Genomic DNA, 21,954 nt, shown 5'->3' on the forward strand with positions numbered 1-21,954 from the left:
GCAGCTGCAGCCCCCATCCCCCTATGGTCTGCTGAGGGAGCCAGAGGTCGAGTCAATCAAATGTTTTGCCTTTTCTTTTTTTAAAAAAATTAAAGGCTTTAATTGACTCTAGCCACCCTCTGTCCCCAGAGAGCCCCAAGCAAGGGCCCTTTTTTTTCCCGGAAGGCCACTGGGAGGAGAAAACCTATCAACCAGCACCTGGCAGGATCCCAGGCCCAGCCAGGCAGCTCACACAAGAAGCTGGCCCGAAGCAGGCGGGGTGGGAGGGAGACAGGCTGGATCATCAGGCCTGCTACGACAGGGAAGGGAGGAGAGGCCAAAGGCACCCCAGGCTCAGAGACAGGATGTCCAATCTCAGCCTCCCACCTCCAGCCCTCTATTCCACCGCCCAGAGCCCAGGTCCCTGGACCAGTCTAGACAGAATCAGGAAAGCAGGAAACAGAAGGCACTTAATACAGGAGTTCGTGGAGAGACACAGGGCAGGCGTGGGAGGCCCCACCTCCAAGCCCACTGCCTCGGCTACTGGGACAGGGAGGGCTCCAGCAGCTTCAGGACACCCCCGACCAGGTGCAGGCTGCCTGTGACCAGCACGTGGATGGCAGCAGCCTCCCGCAGTACACTGGCCCCGCTGCCTGCCACGGGGTGGGCGAGGAGGCCCCGTGGGGGACTGGGTGGCTGAAAGACAGGGTCCCGGCCTTGACTGATCCACTGCAAGGCGTGGGAGATGCAGCTGAAGACAAGGGAGCTGGTGCTGACGGGGTGGGGCAGGCAGGGTGCCAGCAGCAAGGACGCGGGCCCACCAGGCTCCGGGCCGGGGCTGTTCCAGAGGTTCGGGCTGGCCTGCTCCTTGTCCAGGCGGCTCCAGTGCTGCTGGTGTGTGAGGCAGCGGAGCAGCACCTGGTCCAGTGTCACTGTGAAGTTCTGCTGGTCTGCGGGGCACAGGGACAGGCACTTCAGTGACAGGGGTGGGAGTGGGGTTGGAGAGGGGCAGGCATGCTGTGAGCACCTGCTTAATGCCAGGCCCTTTATATGCATCATCAGTCCTTACAACTCATGCTGTGAGGAAAGGAGGCTCAGAAAGGTTCAGTGACATGCCCACTGTCACACAGCAGGTGAGAAGCAGAGCCAGGTATTTTTGACAACACTTTTTTTTTTTGGTGAAAAAGATTCACCCTGAGCTAATATCTGTGCCAATCTTCCTCTATTTTGTATGTGGGTCACTACCACAGCGTGGCCACCAATGAGTGGTGTAGGTCCATGCCTGGGAACCGAACCTGGGCTGCCAAAGCGGAGTGCACCGACCTTAACCACTAGGCCACAGGGCCAGCCCCTATTTCAATTTTTTTTCAATATGACCCACAGTAAAAAATACATTTTACAATGGCAACCCAGTACTCACATACGTGTATATATATGTGTCTGGAACAGAATCTTCATAAAACAGTAGCCATCCTCACTTCACGCAAGGCACATTGCTATTTCCTAGTCTATTCTATTTTGTTTAAAATAAAAAATGCTGGTTGAGACCCACTAAATTGATTTCAAGAACCATCAGTGGGTTGTAACTTGCATTTTGAAAAATGTTTTCCCCAATAATTCTTGCTAGTATTGCAGGCGCAGAGTGCAAGATTCAAAACGTACCTAAAGGCATCTATACAGAAAAACAAATCTCGCTCCCACCCGACCTCCAGTTCAGAAGCCCCTGTCACCAACAGAGGAGCCCTCCTCCGGGTCCTCTGCCCCCTGCCCACCCCCAGGGACCATGCCTGTCACTTCTCACCTTCGTTGCCCGTGGGTGACACCTCTGTCAGGTTGGGGCAGAAAACAGCATAGTGAAACTGGCAGGGCTACAAGGCCAAGGGGAAGAGCTTGGTGTCAGACCCTGAGAGGGTGCCCCTCACCCCAACTTCCCCACAGCACCCCCAAGCCCATCTCTGGAAATGGCCCGCACGCTGGCTGAACTGGAGGCACGCTGCATAAACCCAGCCACAGCACTCCAGTGGCCTCCTTTCTGCCTCAATATACCCTCCCGACCTGTGGCGTGGGCAGCAAAGGCAAGGCCCACTGTACAGAGCAGGAAACAGAGGCTTGGGGGTGGGGGCACTTGCTTAAGGTCACTCAGCTACTGAGCGGCCCCAAATCCAGGCTGGGGAAAAGGCTTTGTCTGCACAAGTGAGAGAAGCTCTGGATGTGAAGAACCACCCCAGCCTCTGGGTCTGTGAAATGGGAGATGATCCCCAGGAGCCACATCAGCCCTGACCCCCTAGAGCAGCCTCAGTTTCCCCAGCAGCGAAGGGCCCCTACAGGCTTTGAGCCCAGTGACTCCTGAAACTGAACATGGCAGCATGGAGAACGAGGGCAGTGACCTGTGACGAGGCTTCCCACGCGCCCGGATGCTTTTACACCGAATCCTCAGTACAATTCAGGGGAGGGGGTAATTTTACAGTTGAGGAAACGGAGGTTCAGGGATGAACGCACAGGTGGGGTCCACACAGCCAGAACCAGGGCTGGGCTACCTGCCGCCCGCCCCCGGGGCAGCCCCTCACCTGCAACAGCTTCAGCAGGGCCGCGGGATCCCGGTCCCCAGTAGAGTTGAAGAGCAAGACACGCACCTCGGGCCCACTGCGAGAGGGGCGAGGAGGGGGGGTCACAGAGCCGCAACTCCCACCCTGTCTCCGCGGGCCCCGCCCCATCCTTCCTCCAGGAACAGCCCCTCCCACCCCCCCACTATGGTCCAGTCCCGCCCAGTCCCAGCGTCCCACCCCTCTCCTCTGGCCCAGTTCTGACGGGGTCAGAGTCCCGTGGCCCCGCCCCTCCCCTCTGGCCCAGTTCCGACCCAGCTCACCCGTCCGGTGGGTCACGGCCACGCAGCGCCTGGCGGAACCAGCGCACGCAGGCCTGCACGCTGCTGACGGTGTGGGCGCCGTCCAGGTACCAGGTGAGCGGCCCGCGCCGCAGCACCTGCGTCCGGCCAGGCCACTCCGTGTCCCGAAGCCCTGGGAAGGGGGTAAGGCAGCCTTCCAGCGGCCGCCGAGAGGGAGCCCTCCCAGATCCGCTCCCACCCCAGTCCTCAACTCGAACGCACCCCTCGTCCCCCGCCCCCAAAGCTGGGGCAAGCTCTTCAGCTGCCTCATCTGGTGGAATCTTCCAGGCAGCCCCGAGAGGGGGCTGCTACTTTATCTTTTTCCCATGTTACAGACGGGGAGCCCTTAGCTCAGAGAGATTAGGTCACAGAGCGAGTACCGGTGCCGGGACGTGATCCAGGATCTACCCGGCCCCAGGACTGTGTCATGGCCCTGACACGGGACCTGACACACAGTGGGCACACTGGAACCATCTGCTGAGGGGGTTTAACAGCCATGGGCACCTACTATGTGCTGAATGCTTTGGGGGAAGGAAGAAGCCTGACAATATCACCATCCTCAAGAACATTATGGTCAGGGCCGGCCCGATGGCACAGTGGTTAAGTTTGTGTGCTCCGCTTTGGCAGCCCAGGGTTTGCAGGTTCCGATCCTGGGTGCGGACCTATGCACGCTTATCAAGCCATGCTGTGGCAGGCATCCCACATATAAAATAGAGAAACATGGGCACGGATGTGAGCTCAGGGCCCATCTTCCTCAGCAAAAAGAGGAGGATTGGTAGATGTTAGCTCAGGGCTAATCTTCCTCAAAAAAAAAAAAAAGAACATTATGGTCTTATGATGATAAGGATGACAGTAACAGCAGCTACCACTGGCTGGATGCTTCATCCCACCCACCAAGTTCTGGCTCAGTCTCTTAGAGACAACACCTTACCGTATGTCCTATCATCTCATTTGGCAGGTGGGGAAACTGAGGCTCAGAGAGAGTTCATGAAGCTTGCTGACTTCGGAGTCCTTTCTCTTGGGCCCCACCTCAAACTGTCCCCACTCCTCAAAGAGGAAAATGAAAGAAATGGTTGGGTGGAAAGGCCCAACTCACCGTGCTGCATGTGGGACGTGGGCTGGAAGACGGGTGCCAGGGGCAGCTGCCACTGGAGACTCGGCTGGGATGCCTTCAGCTCCCCGATGCCTGGGGGACAAGGGAGGGGGAGAGAGGGCTGTGTGGGACTGAGTGTGCTCAGAACCCTCAGCAGCCGACTCCACATGCCCCTGCCCACCTGCCCGCCCACTCACCTGCCCACTTACCCTGGTGGTCCTTTTGCTGCAGCCAGCAGCGGGCCAGCTGCAAGGCCAAGGCGGCATTGGACCGCTGGTGCTCTCCCTCCAGGCCAAGGGTCAGCGGTGGCCCCCCTTCCTCCAGGGCTTCCAGAGGTGGGCACAGGTAGAGAGGACACTGCAGAGGAGATGGGCAGCAGCTGGGCAGGGGAGCTGCTGCTGCCACCTTGGCCAGGGGGCCCTCCCTGATGCCGTCAGCCCTTCCATCTTTCCCCACCAACCAGAACCCTCCAAGCCCTGCTCAGAAAACCGAGATGTGCCCCGGCTGGACGAGCAGCTGGCTCTCACTGCACAGATGAGCAAACTGAGGCCCAAAAAGATAAAGTGCCTCCCCAGTCAGCCGCCCCGACCCAGCACATCTAATCAGACTCACTGAGATCTGCTGCGCACGGTCCCTCAGCACTGCCAGGGGACCATCAGGCTGAAGCACGGTGAAGGCAGGGACACCACGCTGTGGAGGACAGGGAGAATCAGACAGGGGCTGCCTCCCATTTCTGGCCCTCACATCCCTGGGTCTGGGTGGCCCACTTAGCCTTCCCCCCATAGGACCTATGGGAACCGCTTGATGGGGAGACTAAGGCCAGAGAGGGGCTCAACTTGCTCCAGTCACACAAAGAACCGAGACAGGAATTCAGACCCCACTGCTGCCCAGACTTCTCCTGGGTCAGGAGACAATTGACCCTGCCTCAGCCCCACTTCTCTGAGCCTTGAGGGCCAGGCCCAGGCTGTCCATGTACCTCCCCTCCCCAGGGCTGCCTGGTCACCTTGAAGATGCCCCCTTTCTGCCATGCAATCTTCTCCACCGTGTCCCCCAAAAGGCTGGTGTGGTCGAGGCCAAGAGAGGAGACCCCACACACCACAGGCTTCCTGTGGAAGACGAAAGAGCCATGACGCCCCCCCCCCATCCAGGCCGCCTGGGTTCCTGGCCACCATCCCTCTCCCCAGGCAGCTGCCCTCACCTGATGATGTTGGTGCAGTCGTAGGCCCCACCGATGCCCACCTCCACCACTGCCAGGTCCACCTGCAGAAGACCAGAGGGCATGGCAGGGGGCACAGGGGTACCTGGATGCCTCCCAGGAACCCCTCGGCCTGCTGCAATTCCCCTCCCCAAGGCCTCAGAAACAGGGTTCCGGGCAGTGGGCATGCACCTTCTCTTGGAGGAAGATGTGGAAGGCCATGAGCGTGAGGAAACGGAAGTAGGCGGGCATGGAGACACAGCTGCTGCCATCCTGTGGACAGGAACATGTCAGAGGCTGCCTTCAGCTCTGCTCTGAGGAGACAGGGTCCTGGCATGTGCAGCTCCCCCTACCCTGGCCACCCACTAGCCCTCCTGCACTGACACCTTGGTCTCCTGCAGCCGGTGGTAGAGGCGCCAGAAGTGGTTGGTGAAGAGCTCAGGGCTGATGGGCTGCCCGTTGATGCGGATCCGCTCGCGCACCTGCACCAGGTGGGGAGAGCTGCCGGGAGACCTGGGGTCATCAGGACTCCCTTCCCGAGCCCTCCTGGCCTCCCCCCAGCCCACAGTCAGACCTGTCTTCTGGAAAGACAAACCTGACCATGTCGCTGCCCTGCGAAAACGCTTCTGTGTCTTCCCCGTGCCCTCAGAGGAGTCCCAGTCCTCACCTCAGCCTCCCAGGCCCCCGCAGGGCTGATGCCACTGGCCTCTGTGCCTCAGCTCTCCCGTGCCCCTCTCTAGTTCCCTGCGCCTCAGCCCTCTGGACTGTTTTCAGTTCCTCCAGCCCCCCAACCCCTTTCTATCGCCAGCCCTGGCACCTGCCCTTCCCCCCCACCACATGCTTGCTCCACAGGTCTCAGCTGAGATAGCCCCTCCTGCAGAAAGGAGGACAAAGGACCCCTCCTCCCGGGCTGGTCAGGCATGTTCTCCAGGCTCCAGCAGCCTGCTGTGCTGTCCCCATCTCCCACCCTGCCAACCTCTGCCCCGCTAATGTCTGTCTTGCAGCCCTCAAGGGCAAGGCCCCTGCTGCCATGTTCAAGCTGCCTCCCTGGGCTGGCCCACGAGGCCACAGGGGCCCAAGTCGAAGGCTGGGTTTTTAACCAAAAAATTATTTTAGAAGAGAGTGTTGGCTTATATTTGAAACCTCAAAGTCCCTCTCGTATGATGACTCTTCCTCTCCATTTCTTTATTTTGAACAAAGACCTGTTTAGAGAAAACATTGGCCTGAAATGCCCTCAGTCAGCTGGTTTCAGATGCTTACAGAGGTCACTTGATGGAACTGGTAAAATAAAAGGAGGCAAAAATCTTAAATGCCCCAACCCTAAGGACCGAATCCTGAGCAATTAGCCATCACGTTAATCCCACTGCTCTACCTGTGACAGACTTAGGAGAGGCACATACAGCCCAAGGAGGAGGGACCGGTGTCTACCCCCAGCCTCCAGTCCCCTGGTGAGTTTAGATGCCTGAGAGCAACCAGGAGGGGGCACTGCCTTGAGGGCAAAGCAGCAGCTGCACTGGCAGAGCGTGACTCCCTTCCTTCTACCCACTCGGGAGGCCTGAACATGGACATTATAAACTACCCTTATTGGTTAATCCTTACAAGGCAGGTTTTCTGCTCCTTATTGCAAAGATGACCTAACTGATAAATATTTCTATGTGATTTAAAAACTGTATATGGAATTTAAGTTAATAAAAATTATCTGGGGGCCGGCCCGGTGGCGCAGCGGTTAAGTCCGCACATTCCGCTTTGGCGTACCGGGGTTCGCCGGTTTGGATCCCAGGTGCGGACATGGCACCACTTAGTAAAAGCCATGCTGTGGTACGCGTCCCACATATAAAGTAGAGGAAGATGGGCACGGATGTTAGCTCAGGCCCAGTCTTCCTCAGCAAAAAGAGGAGGATTGGCAGCAGTTAGCTCAGGGCTAATCTTCCTCAAAAAAAAAAAAATATCTGACCATTCCATCTAGGTATTTAGTTTATACATTTAAGTTGCTGCCCCTCTCCTCAGTTTTTTTTCATTATGAAAATTAAAGAGTGCTATAAACTTGGGCCAATATGGTAAGTGCTAATTAAATGTTTGTTGAATGAATAAATACTGGGCAGAAAGACATGCAGCTGAGTTCCTGGGAGGTGAGCCTGGCCCTGAGGTGCTGGCTGGTTCCACAGCCCCCTAAAGAACTAGGAGACACCTCATCCCTCTGCACCACAGTACCTAAAGAATCCGGTCTTCAAGCCATAGCTTCGGAGGATTCGTTCAGTGAAGGCACAGGTGGAGCCCTAGAAAGAAAAGGTCTTGTCTGGGCAGGCCCCACCCCACCACCCCACCACGTGGACACCCTACCCCTGGGTCCTGTTGCTCACCTTCCCCTTGGTCCCGGTGACATGAATGATGTTCAGCTGGTCCAAGTCCTCCAACTGGGACAGACAGACAAGGTCCCCAACTCAGCCCCAGGACTCACAGATAGCAGTGGCCGTGGTCACAGGCCCCGCCCACCTTACCTGTAGCCCACTGCGTGCCAAGAACAGCTCCATGGCTTCCAGCTGTGTCTGAGGGTCACCCCGCTGGCGCTTCACCTGCTCCAGGTAGCTGGCGTTGGTCTGGAGGGTGTTGAGTGTGCGCACAGCATCCTGGCAAGCACAGTCCCCGGGCAGCAGGTTAAAGCTTACTACGGGTCCATAGGAACAGAGGCACGCAGTGCACCAGTAGCCAGGCCAGGGCACCAGGCCTGCCATGTTGCCCCAGCCTAGAGGTTAGGCACCGGTGAGAAAGAAGTGGCATCTTTCCAACTGTGGCAGAGATGGCAGCCTGGGGCAGTTCAGCCCCACCCAGGGAGTGCCAGGCAAAGCAGGAGCATGACTAACAGGACTCGCCTTGCTTCCTGTTTGGGCTTCCCAGGGCCTCTGCCTTCATTCCCTCCAGTGGGGTCCACCACTATATCGGGCCCCTACTGGGGTGAGAACCACAGAAGCCTGGGGTCTTAGAACTGGAGGAATTAGAACTAGGAATTCCTGGAGGCTTCCATGCCCAACCTGAGGATTGGGGCTCCATATTCTGACCCAGAGAAGAGCTGCTTGGAGCAACCAGATAAGGCAGAGAAGGAGGCCGGGAAGGAGGAAGGGGGTGCCCGGGGTCACCCAGCCAGGAAGGCAGGTAAGTACAGCCTCAGGAGAGAACACAGTGGGAGTGAGGGTGGGGGTACTGTTTATTTCACCTCGGAGGCTCAATAGCTGGTTGGAGGCCCCACTCACATCAAACTGGTATCACCTGCCTGGCTGGCATCAGGTTCTGGTCTCTGGCAACTGTCCTCAGGCACAGAGCCAGGAGGAAACTTTCTGTTTTCCAGATTCTTGCCTCCCCCACTTCCCCCGATTCCCGCCTGCCCCCTAATTCCAGGCACTTGGATCTCTATCTCCTGAATCCTGGAGACTCCAACCCCAGATCTACACCCCTGGATCTCTCAAGTCTGAACTGCTGAGTCCCTTTCCTCTCCCATCCCTACGTCCCAACTGCTGGTTCCGACTCCGGAGACACTGAAACTCCAGAACTCCAGCTGAGCCACTGGACCTCTTGGTCCTGTCACCGGGCGCCCCTTCCCACTCTGTAACGCGGGACACTTCAGCCTCAGAATTCCCAGATCCCCCAGCCTGAGCCCAACTTCCTGGTCCCTGTCCCCACCCTCGGACTGCAGGAAGTCCCCGCCCCCCGAGTCCCCCAGTCCCAGGCTCCGGATCCCCTCTCAGCTGGCGAAGCCCGGATGCTGTGTGGCTCAGGCCCGGCCCACGTGTCATCGCGCGACAGCCCGCCGGATACCTGATACTCCATGCCGGGCTCCTGCGGCGCGGGCCACGCGCTCAATCCTCGTCGCGCGCCGAAGCGGGTCGTTGCACTGAGCGGAGAAACCGCAGCCAGGAGGAAAGCCGAGCGCAAGTGGCTGCGTGCCCGCGACATAGTCGCGGCGCGGGCGTAGCTACGCTAAGTCCGGGCCGGAGAGGTCCCGCCCCGACGCGCCCCGCCCCGACGCGCCCCCGCCTCCCGCCAATCAGCGCCACCTAAGAAGCCCACCGGGACCAATAAGAATCCGCGGGAAGCCATCCTTGTGAGGGGCAAGTCTGGGCCCGGCGGAGGGCTTCGCCCATGTTTTTGAGGGGCACGCTCCTCGGGGCGTCCTCTGCTTTAGAGGAACACGCACTCCTGGCGTCATCCTCCTCCCAAGGACCCGGCCGCGCCCCCAAAAATAGCCAGTCCCAGTCAGCAACCCTCAACCTCTGCTCCGGGCCAGAACCAGCTCCGAGCCGGGATAGAATGACGGACACCAGACACCTTATGGAGGTCACTGAATCTCGGCCCCGAAATATCCCGACTCAACGCAAAGACCGCAGGCTGTGGAGATGCAGCCTCCGCCCTCACGAATTGGCAGTCCGATTGCTGGGCAATAGACCCCAAACCAGGCACCTGGGCAGCCTGGGAAGGCTTCCTGGGAGAAGCGACATCTTGGCTGAGGCCTTGGGGATGGGAGGAGAGGTTTCCAGGCAAAGGGCAGAAACAATATATGAAAAGCAAAAGATTGGACAGAGAGAAGGAACTAGGCACGGCGAGAGAACGGCATTTCCACCTGCTTGGGCCTGGTTGTCCTGGAGTGCCAGGATGCCAGATCCAGCAGGACCTGGTAGCCTGATTTAAAAAAAAAAAAATTGAATTAAATTTGGATGACAATAAAATGGTTTTCAAGAGGGATGACAAGATCAGAGTTGCCCCTTGGAAGATTTGCTGTGTGGAGAATTGATTGGAGAGCCAGCTGGGGAGGGGGCAGTAATCTATGCTACCTGTGGGTGAGGAGGACCTCCATTTTTCCTGGAGTTTTCAGAACTTTTTCCTGTCTATGACCTTCTTGGCCCCAACTGCTAGCACAGAAAAAGCAGCATAGAGATTCCCTTTTTACCGCTGAGGTCCAGAAAGTCGTGTGTGCTGGGAAGAGGGGGGAAGTCGCTGCAAAGAACCCTCGAGGGAAGTTCCCACAGATAAAGGCAATCTTTCAAACAACTGATGGGGTTTCTGTCCCTCCCTCCCTCTTTCCTGCAGGCATTGGGGGTAAATCTTCATCAGAGATTGTTTGATTTTGAAATAAGCAAATGTGTTGAGAAGAATCCATCACTGCTGGGCTTCAGCTCCTCACATCACTGATGGGGTGTCCCACCCCACCGCCGTGGGGGATAGAGATGTCCTTCCCGCTCTTGGTTCCCTCTTTTTTTTAAATCACCGAAACTTCCTCTATACACTTACATGTTTATAATTTAATAACTGCAACAAAAAAAAAAATGATCATAACGAAGCTCTAAATGTTTTTATTTTTCCTCCTTTGGTAACCCTTATTGACTGCCAGGCATGTGTCCCACAGTTTTCTATGCCCATGAAATCACAGATACATCTAGACATCCAAAGGGCCTTGTCGTTGCAGATGACAGTATTTTCTGCATCTTAATTTTCTTACTCACCAATAAGCTTATAGAGATCCCTCTATGACATTTCTTTAGCAAACAGTTAAGTAGCACTTCTCTGGGCCAGACACTGTTCTAAACACTTTGCACATAGTTGCTCACTTAATCATCGCAACCCTATGAAACAGGTACTAATATTGTCATCCTTCACAGGTAAGGAAACTGAGACACAAAGGAGCAAAAGGACATGCCCAAGTCACAAAAATCAAGATTTGAACTCCAGTCCCTGCGTCCGTATTCCTAGCCTCTGTACCTCCCTCCTGCCCCTCCCCGTGGGGGACGCGGTGCTGCTAACTCAGGGGCAGTGGCAGTACCGCAATGCGTCCCCTCCTGGCTGCTGAAGGGCATACGCTACGTTCAGTGTTTTGCCGCTATGGAAGGCATGCACGCCAGGGGCTTTTATTTCTGCAGGTGAGATCGCACAGAAGGGTCCAGGGGTGTCTGTATTCCTTTCCCCCAACACTGTGAACTTTGCATCCCACCAGCTGTGTGTGAGGAGAGCACCCCTTCCCAGAATGGGAGGCAGAGGACCTTCTCGTGCTTACTCTGCGTCCTCCCGGTGGCGGTGCGCTTGAGCATCTTCCTATCATTTATTTCCACAAACTGCCTCACTCATCCTTGGCCCATTTTTCTAGTGTCTGTTTGCCCCCTTCTTGATAGCTGTAAAACCACCTCAGGTGTCATAGTTGTTACTGCTCAGTTCTGTCCCCTATATGGCAAGTATTTTTTCTCCATCTACATTGGTGACCTCAGTTGATTCAGATGTAACAGGGGCCATGCAGCTCTGGGCCGGTCCTCCAGGAATGAGATCCCAGGGAAATGAGATCCCAGGAGGGAGACCCCCTCCTCTGGTGTAAGGTGGAAAACCCAAGTTGCCTTCATCCCTGAATCTTAACTGATTTCTTTCCTTTTGCTCTGAGCAAAGCAGTCCGTGTCAGTCCTCCCCTCCAGCCTGTTACAGGGCTTCTCTAGAATAGATGCGGAAGGCAAGGAACGGCACAGAAAATTCCAGGGATCCTATCTGGTATCATCCCAGTTGTGCAGGAAATTGTAAGTGGTGACTTGTGCCTGGGCAAAGCCACCCCAGTGGCCTTGGGCAGGTCACCTGTTCCCTGGACTTCTGCTTCCTCCACGGTCTCCGAGGACAATTTTCATAGCCAGTGACACCAGGAAATTTGTAGTCACACATTTAAGGTTCGGTGGGGGGAAGGAGTAAAATAGATTTATCTTCTTTTCCTTATTCAGACTCTCCCTTACTTTTTATTTTGTTTTTAAATTCTAATCTTTTTTGGATGAATGATACATCATATCATTCAAGTAACCAGAGGTACTAAAAGGTTTACAGTGAAAACCTTTCCTCCCACCCCTGGTCCCAGCATCCCAATTACCCTCCCCTAAAAGTAATCAAAGTTATGTTTCCTGTGACCTTTCCAGAGATATTTACGAGCATATACAAATATACATAGATTTACCTTTTTACTCAAAGATAGTGACAGACCACGTACACGATTCTGTATTGTGCTTTTTCCACATATGTTTATATCCTGGACCTTGCTCTAGACTGTGTCAGTACATAAGAGCTGCCCATTGGCTAATTTGTTTTTTCGAAACCTCGCGGTACTCTTTGGTGTGGAAGTACTACTGTGTACATGGCCTGTCTCCTACCAATGGATGTTTAGGTTTCCGATATTTTGCCATCACAAGCGGTGTTGCATTGGGCAACATTTTCCCTTGATCATTTCTTGCATGAGGGAGCCTGTCTGGTGGATAAATTCCAAGAGGCACAACTGCCAGGTCAAAAGCAATTTGCATTTGACACTTTCATACATATTGCCACATCATCCCCCAGAGGGGCAGGGCCTGTTTCCACCCCCGCAGGGCATCAGCCAGGCGTTTCCTCGCCAACACAGGCAGTTAGCCAACTCGGATTCTTGCCAGTTGCAAAGGTGGAAAAATGGATTCTCAGGGTAGTTATCATTTGCATTTATTTTATTTGAAGGAAGCTGAGCAGTTTATGTTTAAAAGCCATTTCTATTTCCTTTATGGTCTACTCACCTCCTTTGTATCATTGCTTTTTATTTGAAAAGTCACAGATGTTCGTAAAAGGAAATAGAGAAACATGTAAAAGAGAAAATCAGAGGCACCTTCATTGCACACCTGGAGAACCACTGTTGGCCTTTCGGTGACACCATGAAGGCATTCTCCTTCTCCAGGAAGAACAATAGAAATAAAGCTATTGTTTCTGTCTGGACAGAAAGAAAAAAGACAAGAATGAAGGAAAACTGGCAGGTGGGCCAGCGTGCACGCACTGAAGGCAGATCTGCAGGTGTGTGAGGACGGTGAGTGAGGGGCCGAGGGATTCCGCCCTCCCAAAGGGAAGGGATGTCATTCATCCATCCATTCACTCACTCATTCATTTGATGAGAAATTGTCTCTGTGCCAGACCTGGGCTGGGTGCTGGGGACACTGGGTTCTGGGGACACTGTGCAGAACAAATGACAAAGTTCTGCTCAGGGAGCACCCTGTCCAAGGAAGGAGAGGGCAGTAAAGAAGGAAACACACAAAGGAATATACGTATTTGCAAACCCTGATCAGAGCCACCCTCACTGCTGTAGAGGCAGGAGACTGAGGCCCAGAGAGGGACAGAGACAGCTTGGGATCACACAGCAAGTCAGCAAAGACACCATGCTAGGCCCCAGGGCGGGCTTTCTAAACTCAGGTCTGCCTGAGTCACTGCCCCCTCTCTTGCCCCACCATGTCCTCAGGATTAATAAAGCCCGCCAGCCCCCTGTGGCCAGGCCCCTGGCCACTTCCTGCCTCATCCACCACTGCAGGGCACTCTCCCTGCAGCTGGGAAGGATGTCAGGAACCGGCCTTGGCCTCTCCCACCTCTGAACCTTTGCTCATATTTCCCTCTGCCTGAAACACCTTCCTTGTGTTTTTCTTTGCTTTTTTGGGTGGACTGCTTTTAGCTAACATTTATTAAGCATCTATCCCTGTACTTGGCATTGTGATCTCTTCATCCTCACGCCAATTATGTGAATTAGAGATTATCCCCATTTTACAGGGGGCAAAATGGAGGCTCGCAGAGGGTAAGCAGCTCACCCAGGGTGACACAGCCAACATGTGGCAGAACCAAGATTCAAACCCCAATTTGCTGACTTTTAAATCTGCCGCTACTCACCACTTCCTCTCTGGTCACCCTGGCTCTCTGCTGTCCATGCGCTGTGTGTCCTTGGCCAATCTGCTCCCCGTCTCTGATCCTGTCTGACTCTCAGTCTCCTCCTTAGCTAGTAGGGCGAGGGTTGAAATGATTTCATAATTTCTGGGGATGTCTAGTGGGATCTGGATGAGGACAAGTGTCTCAAGGCCTCCACACTCCAGAGAGCCTGGACTAGAGGGCTCCAGGTGCCCCTTCCCTGCCCCAGCCAGGGTTCTGTGGAGGCCAGGGGAGGTTCAAGCTCATCGGCAGGTTTGTGCAGAAGCCTCGCATTCAGAAGGGAGGGTACATTTCTCATGGCCCCACCGGGGTTCTGACCCTCTCCACCTCTGAATATCTATTTACATCCGGTGACCTAGAAGGAAACATTTTTCTGTAATGGGGGAGAAGAAAACGTGCCTTAGACAGAATTCCCTATCCTCGGTGAGGCAGCCTCTCCTGATCTTCGCCCTGACTCTGGCTACTAAGGTGTTAACGGATTTAGTTTATTAGGAGGGAAATTGGGCTTTAGAAATGGGCTTCCCTTTCGCCCTACAATTCCACTTCTAAAAGTGACCCTGAGGAAACACCTGGAGCTGTGCTCGGAGACCCACGCGCTAGCTGCTCCCCCTCCATCTCGGTGATGACGTCCTCTTCCTGAAACCCTTTGTTCTCTGTGCCACCTGGATATCTCCCTCCCCGGTTCTCCTCCTTCCGTGCTGGGTGCACCTGCTGCCTGGACCTGCTCCCCTCTGACGTCTTCACGTTGAGGGGCCCTGGGCTCACGCCTCTCTCTCTGAGGGGGTCTCCTGCTCCAGGTCTGTGATGACGTGTGATTTTCAGAGGTCCCTCTTCGCTGAGCTACCACCATGAGCACCTGGCGATCTCCCCCCGTGAGATCTACAGGCGTCTTCAACTTGTCAGATCCATGACACGCGTGTTCTTGCGTCTCTGCCCTGGAACCTGCTTCTCCCCAGGCCTTCCCAGCTTGGAAGACACTCCCCCATCTGCTCAGCTGCTCAAGCCTAAACCTGGGCCTCACCCTGGGCTTCCCTCTCCCTCACCTCCCAAACCCCACCCACCCACAGGCCTGTCCACGCTACCCCACAGCCTCTCCAGCAGCCACTGCCTTCCCTCCAGGCCACCCCGTGGTGCAGGCCTCCACTGCTGGTCTACCCTATAGTCTCCTTGCTCCTGTTCCTCTTGACCCCTACAATCATCCTCCATCATTTTCAAAGAAAATCAGACCTTGTCTCTCTCCTGCTTAAAAGCCTCCAGTGGATTCCCATTGCACTTAGGGAATGAAAACTTCTGACCTTACCGTCTCTTACCATCACCCCCAGCCCTGCTGGCCTCCTCTCTGATCCTCAGATATGCCAAACTCAGGCCCACCTGCATGAAAGTCCGCGCCTAGGAGCACTCAGCATCAAAGGTATTCATTCTCCTCACAACAGCTTTAGGAGTACGATGATTATCCTCATTATACAGTTGGGAAACTGAGGCACAGAGTGGTTACTTGGCCAGCCAAAGGTCACACAGAGTGAAAACATGACAGAGCCTCAGGGCCTTTGCACTGGTGGTCTCCTCTGCCTGGAACGGTCTTTCCCCAAAAGTTCCCATGACGGACTCCTAGTCTGCTCAATTGTCAGCTTCTCGCCACATTCTCTTTACCATCTGCCCTTTTGTACCTTTGGAATTTTGAACCACGTGATTGTATTAGCATTTCAAAATAAATACTTTTGTTCAAGAGTGTTACGAAACACGATGTAAGAAGACTGCTAAGAGAAGAAACCTCTTGGTGAGACCGTATGGATGATGGGATCCCATCTTTGTCAAAAGAATTATAATTTAGAAAACAGCCTGGAAGTTATTCCCTAGAGCAACCGTGATCAGCTCTGGGCGCTGAGGTGGAGTGACTTCTCTCTTCCCTTTGCCTATTTGTGTTTTATTTTTCCCCTGGGAATACGCATCATTGGGAGAAAGAATGAATGATTCCTGCCACACTGGGTGGCCGCCGCCTCAGAGCTCTTCTGCACCAACCCTCTTGTTCAGCAGTTGCGGACACTGAGGCCCAGCAAGGGGCCAGCAGCGTGGCCTCCCAGATGTTCCTGGGGTCCGCCACTAACGGTCAAGAGGGGCCCTCAGAGGAGACCAGGTGTGTGGCTGGAGGCCTTGTGATGGGCCCGGCCACAGACAGGCTGGCTTCGGGCCTGCCTGCTCCCCGGGGGCCCGAACGCTCTTTGAGGTGACTGAGGCTTTCTCTGCTCAAACCTGAGAGCAGCTGTCTTAATGATTTTCAGGGGAAAAAAATGTGTGTGAGTTTTTTTCAACTCGTTATCTCACTTTGCAGCCACGATTGTCTTTGCGCCTGCTCTCTGGAACGTCAGATTTACTGAGCCTCCTCCTTGCTGGGCGCCGTGAGGGGCCCATTTTACAGATGAGAAACTGAGGACCGGACGGGAGGAATCAGCTGCGAAGGTCACCAGCTGGCAAGTGGCTGAGCAAGGGTTCAGCTCGGTCCCAGCTCCGTTTGATTCCAGTGGCTGCTGATTCAGCCCCTCCGACCAAGCTTGGGAATCCCTGGCTAATTTTTTTCATTTGTAACTTGGCTTTTCTTAAATAATAGTTAATGTGAGTTCTTTTTGGACATCAGCGCTGTGTGGAGACCCTTACACACAGCTGTCGCATTTGAACCTCACTGCCACCCCGCGAAGAAGGTTCTGTTCCGGGACCCATTTCTCAGGGCAGGCAAGAAAGGCCTATTAGGGGAAGTCGCTTAGTCATTCACAGGGGTCTGTACCACCAGGCCCCAGACTCCACCCCAGGCCACTCCTGCCTCCTGCCCCCACCTGCCCTGTGCCCTGGGAGGTGACCTGGTCATCTGGTCAGTGGGGCTCTGGCCTTGAGCTGGCTCTTACCTCAGAGGGAGGCTGAGCCGCGGCGAGGAGCTCTGTGAAATGCCAACATGCCCCAGCCCTGGGGGGCTGCCCTCGGTTCTCTCTCCCCTGGGGAGGGGACCCATACCGTGTGACTCTGGGCAAGACACCCCGCCTCTCCAGGGTCCTGGCCTCTAAAATGAACGGGCCTGGATGACCTTAAAGGGGCCACTGCTCCCAAACCCTGGCATCTGGGGCCACCCCTCCTCTGCTGCCAGGCAGAAGGTTCCGTCTGCCGAGAGGGTCGGGGGAGCATGGCCTGGCCTTGTGTGCAGCCTCAGGGAAGGCTGGGGGAGCCACTGCAGCCTCACAGTTCTCTCCTGGGCTTCAGACTGCAATCCCGAGATGGAGGGAGGCAGTGTCTCGTGGCTCCCATCCATCAGTGGGGGACACCAAGGCTGGGGAGGCTAGGCGACTTGTCTAGCGTCCAGGAACCTAGACCTCCTCACCATGTGCTTACAGCCAGCCCAGGTTCCCAGCCCCAGCTCTAGCCAGTCTCCGCCGGAGCCAGGCTGGAAGGCCAGGGGCTGGCTCTGCAGCTTCCCAGCTGGCCCCTCGGCCCCTCTCCTCACCTCCCTGAGCCCTGCCGTCTTATCTGTAAAGCGGGGTCACAACTGTGCTGCCTCAGAGGGCTGGGCCCAGAGTTCAGAGCGAGGTTAGGAATCTTTAACGGGCTAAGCTTTTAACTGCCCTTAACCGCACCTTCCAGATCTATAAAATGCAGATAATAATGATCTCGGACCCATAAAATGCAGAGAACGGTGGGCACAGAGCCAAGCAGGAGTAAGCCCTCCATCAACGTGGCATCATCGTCATCATTATTCTTTAAATGGGGCCAACAGCCCTTCCCCACAGAGCAGTCCTGAGGGTTAAATCGGATGAAATCCAGTCTGCGCGTACCGGCTCTCAGGCGGCCGCTGCCACCTCCCACGCCTGCCACGGTTCTCCTCTAGAGACCCCTCCCCAAGAGCCGCCCCACAGCCACACTGGATGGGGGCTTCTGTGGAGCCTCCAGCCCGGTGGACAGTGGGGCTGTGAGGTCCACCGGAAGGGGGGCCAGGGCCTGACCACCCCAGGCCTTTAGAACTAGATTTACCGGTGACAAGGTTTTCCCCTTGGGCCCTATAAAGTATGGGGTTATGATCATTGCTGATGGCCTTGGAGCCCCTGAGGGATATCGGCACCCCAGATACAAAAGAAAGAAACCAAGGCTTAGAGATGCAGGCCACCTGCCCAAGGTCACAGCGTTCTCCTACCTGGAAGGAGGCAGTTTTAGCCGAGAAAGGATGCCCGGATGGGCCAGGCCTCTCCATGGTTGCTTCCCACCACCTCTCAGCCACGAGCCACGAGGTAGCCAGGGCCCTGGCATCCTTCATCCCCGGGCTCCCCGCTCTCCAACCAGGTGGGGCACAAAGTGCTTCACAGGCGTGGACACCTCTGCTGAGGCCCCTCTGCCTGCGCTCCAGCTGGGCCAGAGAGAGGAGGGGGAGTTGGGGGGATTCTCAAACCTCGTCTTCTCCCCTCCTGTGGCCCTTGGGGGGCCCCCAGCATGCAGGGGGAAGGTCTTACCTGATAGCTTCCTGCTCTCATCCCAGGATCTGCCCAGGGGCCTCTCTGGCGGCTGTCAGGAATGCAGGACGGGTCAGAATCTCCCATGAGTTAAATAACAACTGGGCGCAGGTTAAAGGTAAGCCGGCAGGCAGGGTGCTGGTGGGGGGGTGGGAAGGGATGGGGACAGGGGACGGACAAGGACTTGGGAGACTTTCAGACCTTGGGCTGGGCTTCCTGCAGAGCGGGGCTGGCTTCGTCTGGCCTCTCTCCCAGCCCCCTTATCACAGCCCATCTCCCCTTGCAGTCATGGCCCTCCCAGGCTGGGAGCCCTGGGGAGCCGGGGCAGGACACAGAGGTGCCCTTGACCTACGAGTCAAAGGAGCATGCTGAGGGGAAGGGCTGTGTTTCACCAAATCATTTGGTCATAAAGAGACCAGGTCACGGACCCAGTCCCCGGCCTGCAGGGTTACATGGAGGGCCCATCCAAACGAGCTGGTAAAGGCCTTTCCGGCTTCCATAGCCTCTTCAATCATCCACTCGGCCATTGGCTGACTCACTCCTCCGGTATTTGAGACACTCTCCAGGTGCCTGGGGTAATGCCCCCACAAGGCCCTGCCCTCTGGGAGCTTTCATCCTGTGCCAGGCACCTCCCTCCACCAATGGGGGTGGCATCCCGTCACACCAGGGTTCCAGGCCGAAGCGGCACAGACCCACATCTGCCCTGCTAGTCCGGCCTCCTCTCTAGGGTGTTCTGTGTTGGGGGGAGCTCAGAGCTGGCAGCTCTGGGGTTTAGGCCTGCTCTGGTTGTTTTAAAACATGATTTAACTGGATGAATAAAAATATTAATTAAGGAAGTATAAGAAAACACAGACCGGGCCAGCCTGGTGGCGTAGTGGTTAAGTTCTCGCACTCCGCTTCAGTGGCCCAGGGTTCGCCAGTTGGGCTCCTGGCGCAGACCCAGCACCACTCATCAAGCCATGCTGTGGTGGCGTGCCACATAAAGTAGAGGAAGATTGGCACAGATGTTAGCTCAGGGACAATCCTCCTCACACACACACACACAAAAAAAAAACACAGACAAGCGTAAAGGACAGAACCGCTCAAAACAGCCATGGGTAAGGTTTTAGTGTGATTGCTTCCGTTTCTCTTACAAAATGAGCTCAAGCAGGAGATATTTTGTAAGCTGCTCCTTCCACCTGTTGCATTTGGAACGCGTGTATGTCTCCTTCCTTTTGCACACTGCCCAGCATCCCAGCACAGGGCCATGCTCTGTCTGTGCCGCCCAGATCCCCAGCAGCAGCGTGGGCATCGCCCGTCAGCCTGTCAGAGGCGCCTGGTGCAGACCCGCGGGTGGGGATGCGGACGTGCACTGAAGGTGCAGAAGCGCTGCTCTAACTTGTTTAAGCTGATGGAGGTTTGCGCTTTCTCAGCTTTTGCACACACAGGGCTGCCCTGAGCATCGTGGACCCCTGGCTGGAGGTAGCAGAGAACAGGTTAGGGGTGCGGCCTTGAGGTTACAGCCTTGGTGTGGCTGCTGCACACTCAGTCACATGGCCTTGTGTACAGTGGACAGGAATCAACATGTGCCCTCTCTACTGGGTCATTCCACGAGGTCGTGGCTCCTCTCTTAGAACATACAAGCCTAGCTCCATCCCCAGTCCTCCCTGATGGTGGATTGCTGCTACTTCTTGTCTTCGGTTCCCTTCCTCCCATTCTCCAGTGGTCCGAATGCTCCATCAGGGTTTCATCAGAAGCACGCCACCCACAGACTCTTGCCAAGGTCACCACTGACCTCAACGTGGCTAAACCCACCAGCGGTCAGTCCTCACTCCGTCTTTTGGACCCATCAGCGGCACTTGTCTCAGTGACCGCTCCTTCTTCCCCGACACACTCTCCCTCTGCTCTCTTCTTACTTCCTCTGCTGCCGCCCTCAATTCCATACTGACCGAGGACATGTAAACACTGGGGTGCCCCCGTAGGCCACATCTCCATTCTCCCCTCCTCCCACCTCATCCCAGCCTGCCTTGGGACTTTCAAAACCACCAAGCTGACAACTCCCAAAGGTGCGTCTACAGCCCAGGCTTTTTGGGCCCAGAACTAGACTCAGATATATACCAACTCAACCTGGATGTCCACCTGTCATCTCCAGCTTACCGTGCTAAAAAAGCCATGCTCCAGCCACACCCACCGCAGCCTTTTCTGTCTGAATGACGGCAGCCCCATCCTCACTCCAGCCAGAGCCTGGGACTCGACTCCTCTTTCATTCACACTCACATCCAACCTGAGAGCAAATCTTGTCAGATTTGCCCTCACAGCAACCCATAAGTTCAAGCATTCCTCACCACCAGCTTCATTACCAGCTTGGTCCAAGCCACCACCATCTCATGCTAGATTATCACAACAGCCCGAACTCGTCTCCCCACTTCCAGCTTTGCCTCCTTGGTTTTTCTCAACACGGAGTCAACTGTGATCTTTTAAAACATCAGACCATGTCCCCAGCCTGCACAAAGCCCTTTGAAGGCTTCCTAGCCTTGGGGCCTTGGCGTTTGTACCCACTCTCCACCTCCACACAGCCCCCATCTCTCTGGGATTTCTGCTCCCACGTCACCCTGACCCCCTCAACTGACCCTACTCTTTCCCTCTCTTATTCCACTTTTTTGTTTTCCACAGACCATATCCCATCAGAACCTTCAGGATAAAATGTGAGCTTCATAGGGGTGAGGGTGGCCACTGCTCTGTAGCTGCGTGGAGTCTAGAAAAGTCTGGCCCTTGGAAGACAGCCAAGAAAGCCACGTTGAATGAACGAATGAAACCATTAGAGTTGTAGTGAGAACTCAGTAAGGTAACGGACCATCGCTGCACAACTGCTCCTGAGCAATTTCTCTAAGTGGAATTGCTGGGTCAAACAGTATGAACCTTTTGGAGATTTTCATCCTTCGGAGAAAAAACCGCACCTGGAACAACTAGGCCAGCCCTGTGAGTTTTCCCACATCACTTATCTGTCATTCAAAACCGATCAATTGACCCATTAGGACACCTTGCTGTTGTTCTAATTTGGATTTCTTCGATTACTAGCTGTACTGAGTTGAATATCATCCTCCCAAAATTCATGTCTACTGGAACCTCAGATGGTGCCCTTATTTGAAGAGGTCTTTGAGATGTAATTGGTTAAGATGAGGTCATGCTGGATCAAGGCGGATCCTAAATCCAATGCCTAGCGTCCTCATAAGAGAGACAGAAGCACGGAGGGAAGAACACCATGTGAAGACACAGGCAGAGACTGGAGTGGTGCATCTACAAGCCAAGGAAGGGCAAGGATTGCCAGCCATCACCAGCAGCCAGCAGAGCGGCACGGAACCCGTTCTCCCTCAGAAGGAACTAACACTGCCAACATCTGGATTTCGCACTTCTAGCCTCTGGCACTACGAGAGAACAAATTTATGTAAGCCACCGAATTTGTGTAATTTGTTACAGCAGCCTTGAGAAACTAATACACTATTCAAGATTTTTTTTTACTTTTACTGGCCTTTTGTGAAGCTGTGATCTGGCTCAATTTCTACAAGTTAAGGACAGTTCTGGTAAAAGGTTTTGCCAACCTTCCTTCCTGGGCCCCCTTCAAGAG

General features: G+C 55.0%; 1 protein-coding gene and 1 long non-coding RNA gene across 3 annotated transcripts; one reads left to right on the top strand and one right to left on the bottom strand.

Annotated features, from left to right (window-relative positions):
* Positions 1-63: 63 nt before the first annotated feature.
* On the bottom strand, positions 64-18,452 carry FPGS (folylpolyglutamate synthase). Of its 2 annotated transcripts, XM_070518705.1 has the most exons (16): positions 18,351-18,452; positions 18,038-18,247; positions 7,650-7,778; positions 7,512-7,565; positions 7,363-7,427; positions 5,538-5,652; positions 5,344-5,424; positions 5,155-5,216; positions 4,960-5,062; positions 4,569-4,646; positions 4,166-4,313; positions 3,960-4,049; positions 2,846-2,996; positions 2,547-2,622; positions 1,781-1,847; positions 64-929 (listed from the first exon to the last, which is right to left on the bottom strand). In XM_070518705.1, the coding sequence occupies exons 1-16, from the start codon at positions 18,435-18,437 to the stop codon at positions 520-522; spliced, it is 1,926 nt and encodes a 641-aa protein (XP_070374806.1). In that variant the 5' UTR covers positions 18,438-18,452; the 3' UTR covers positions 64-519. The 2 variants fall into 2 exon arrangements, with proteins under 2 accessions (XP_070374806.1, XP_014719130.1); XM_014863644.3 differs by lacking the exons at positions 18,038-18,247; positions 18,351-18,452 and adding an exon at positions 8,962-9,883.
* LOC123289284 (uncharacterized) lies at positions 12,878-21,140 on the top strand. The gene is made up of 3 exons (XR_006533120.2): positions 12,878-12,985; positions 18,377-18,468; positions 21,003-21,140. It is a non-coding gene; the product is annotated as an uncharacterized lncRNA (long non-coding RNA).
* Positions 21,141-21,954: the final 814 nt, after the last annotated feature.

Source organism: Equus asinus, chromosome 10 (genome assembly GCF_041296235.1).
Source record: "Equus asinus isolate D_3611 breed Donkey chromosome 10, EquAss-T2T_v2, whole genome shotgun sequence".
Lineage (NCBI taxonomy): Eukaryota > Metazoa > Chordata > Mammalia > Perissodactyla > Equidae > Equus > Equus asinus.

What these genes read in the sequence shown, in the direction of transcription:
- FPGS (XM_070518705.1), bottom strand. Translation starts at nt 18,437, where the DNA reads ATGGGAGATTCTGACCCGTCCTGCATTCCTGACAGCCGCCAGAGAGGC. An exon ending in CTAAAACTGCCTCCTTCCAG is followed by an intron (nt 7,779 to 18,037) that starts GTAGGAGAACGC and finishes TGTGCTTGCCAG; the next exon opens with GATGCTGTGCGCACACTCAA. An exon ending in GGCCGTGACCCACCGGACGG is followed by an intron (nt 2,623 to 2,845) that starts GTGAGCTGGGTC and finishes CCCCTCTCGCAG; the next exon opens with TGGGCCCGAGGTGCGTGTCT.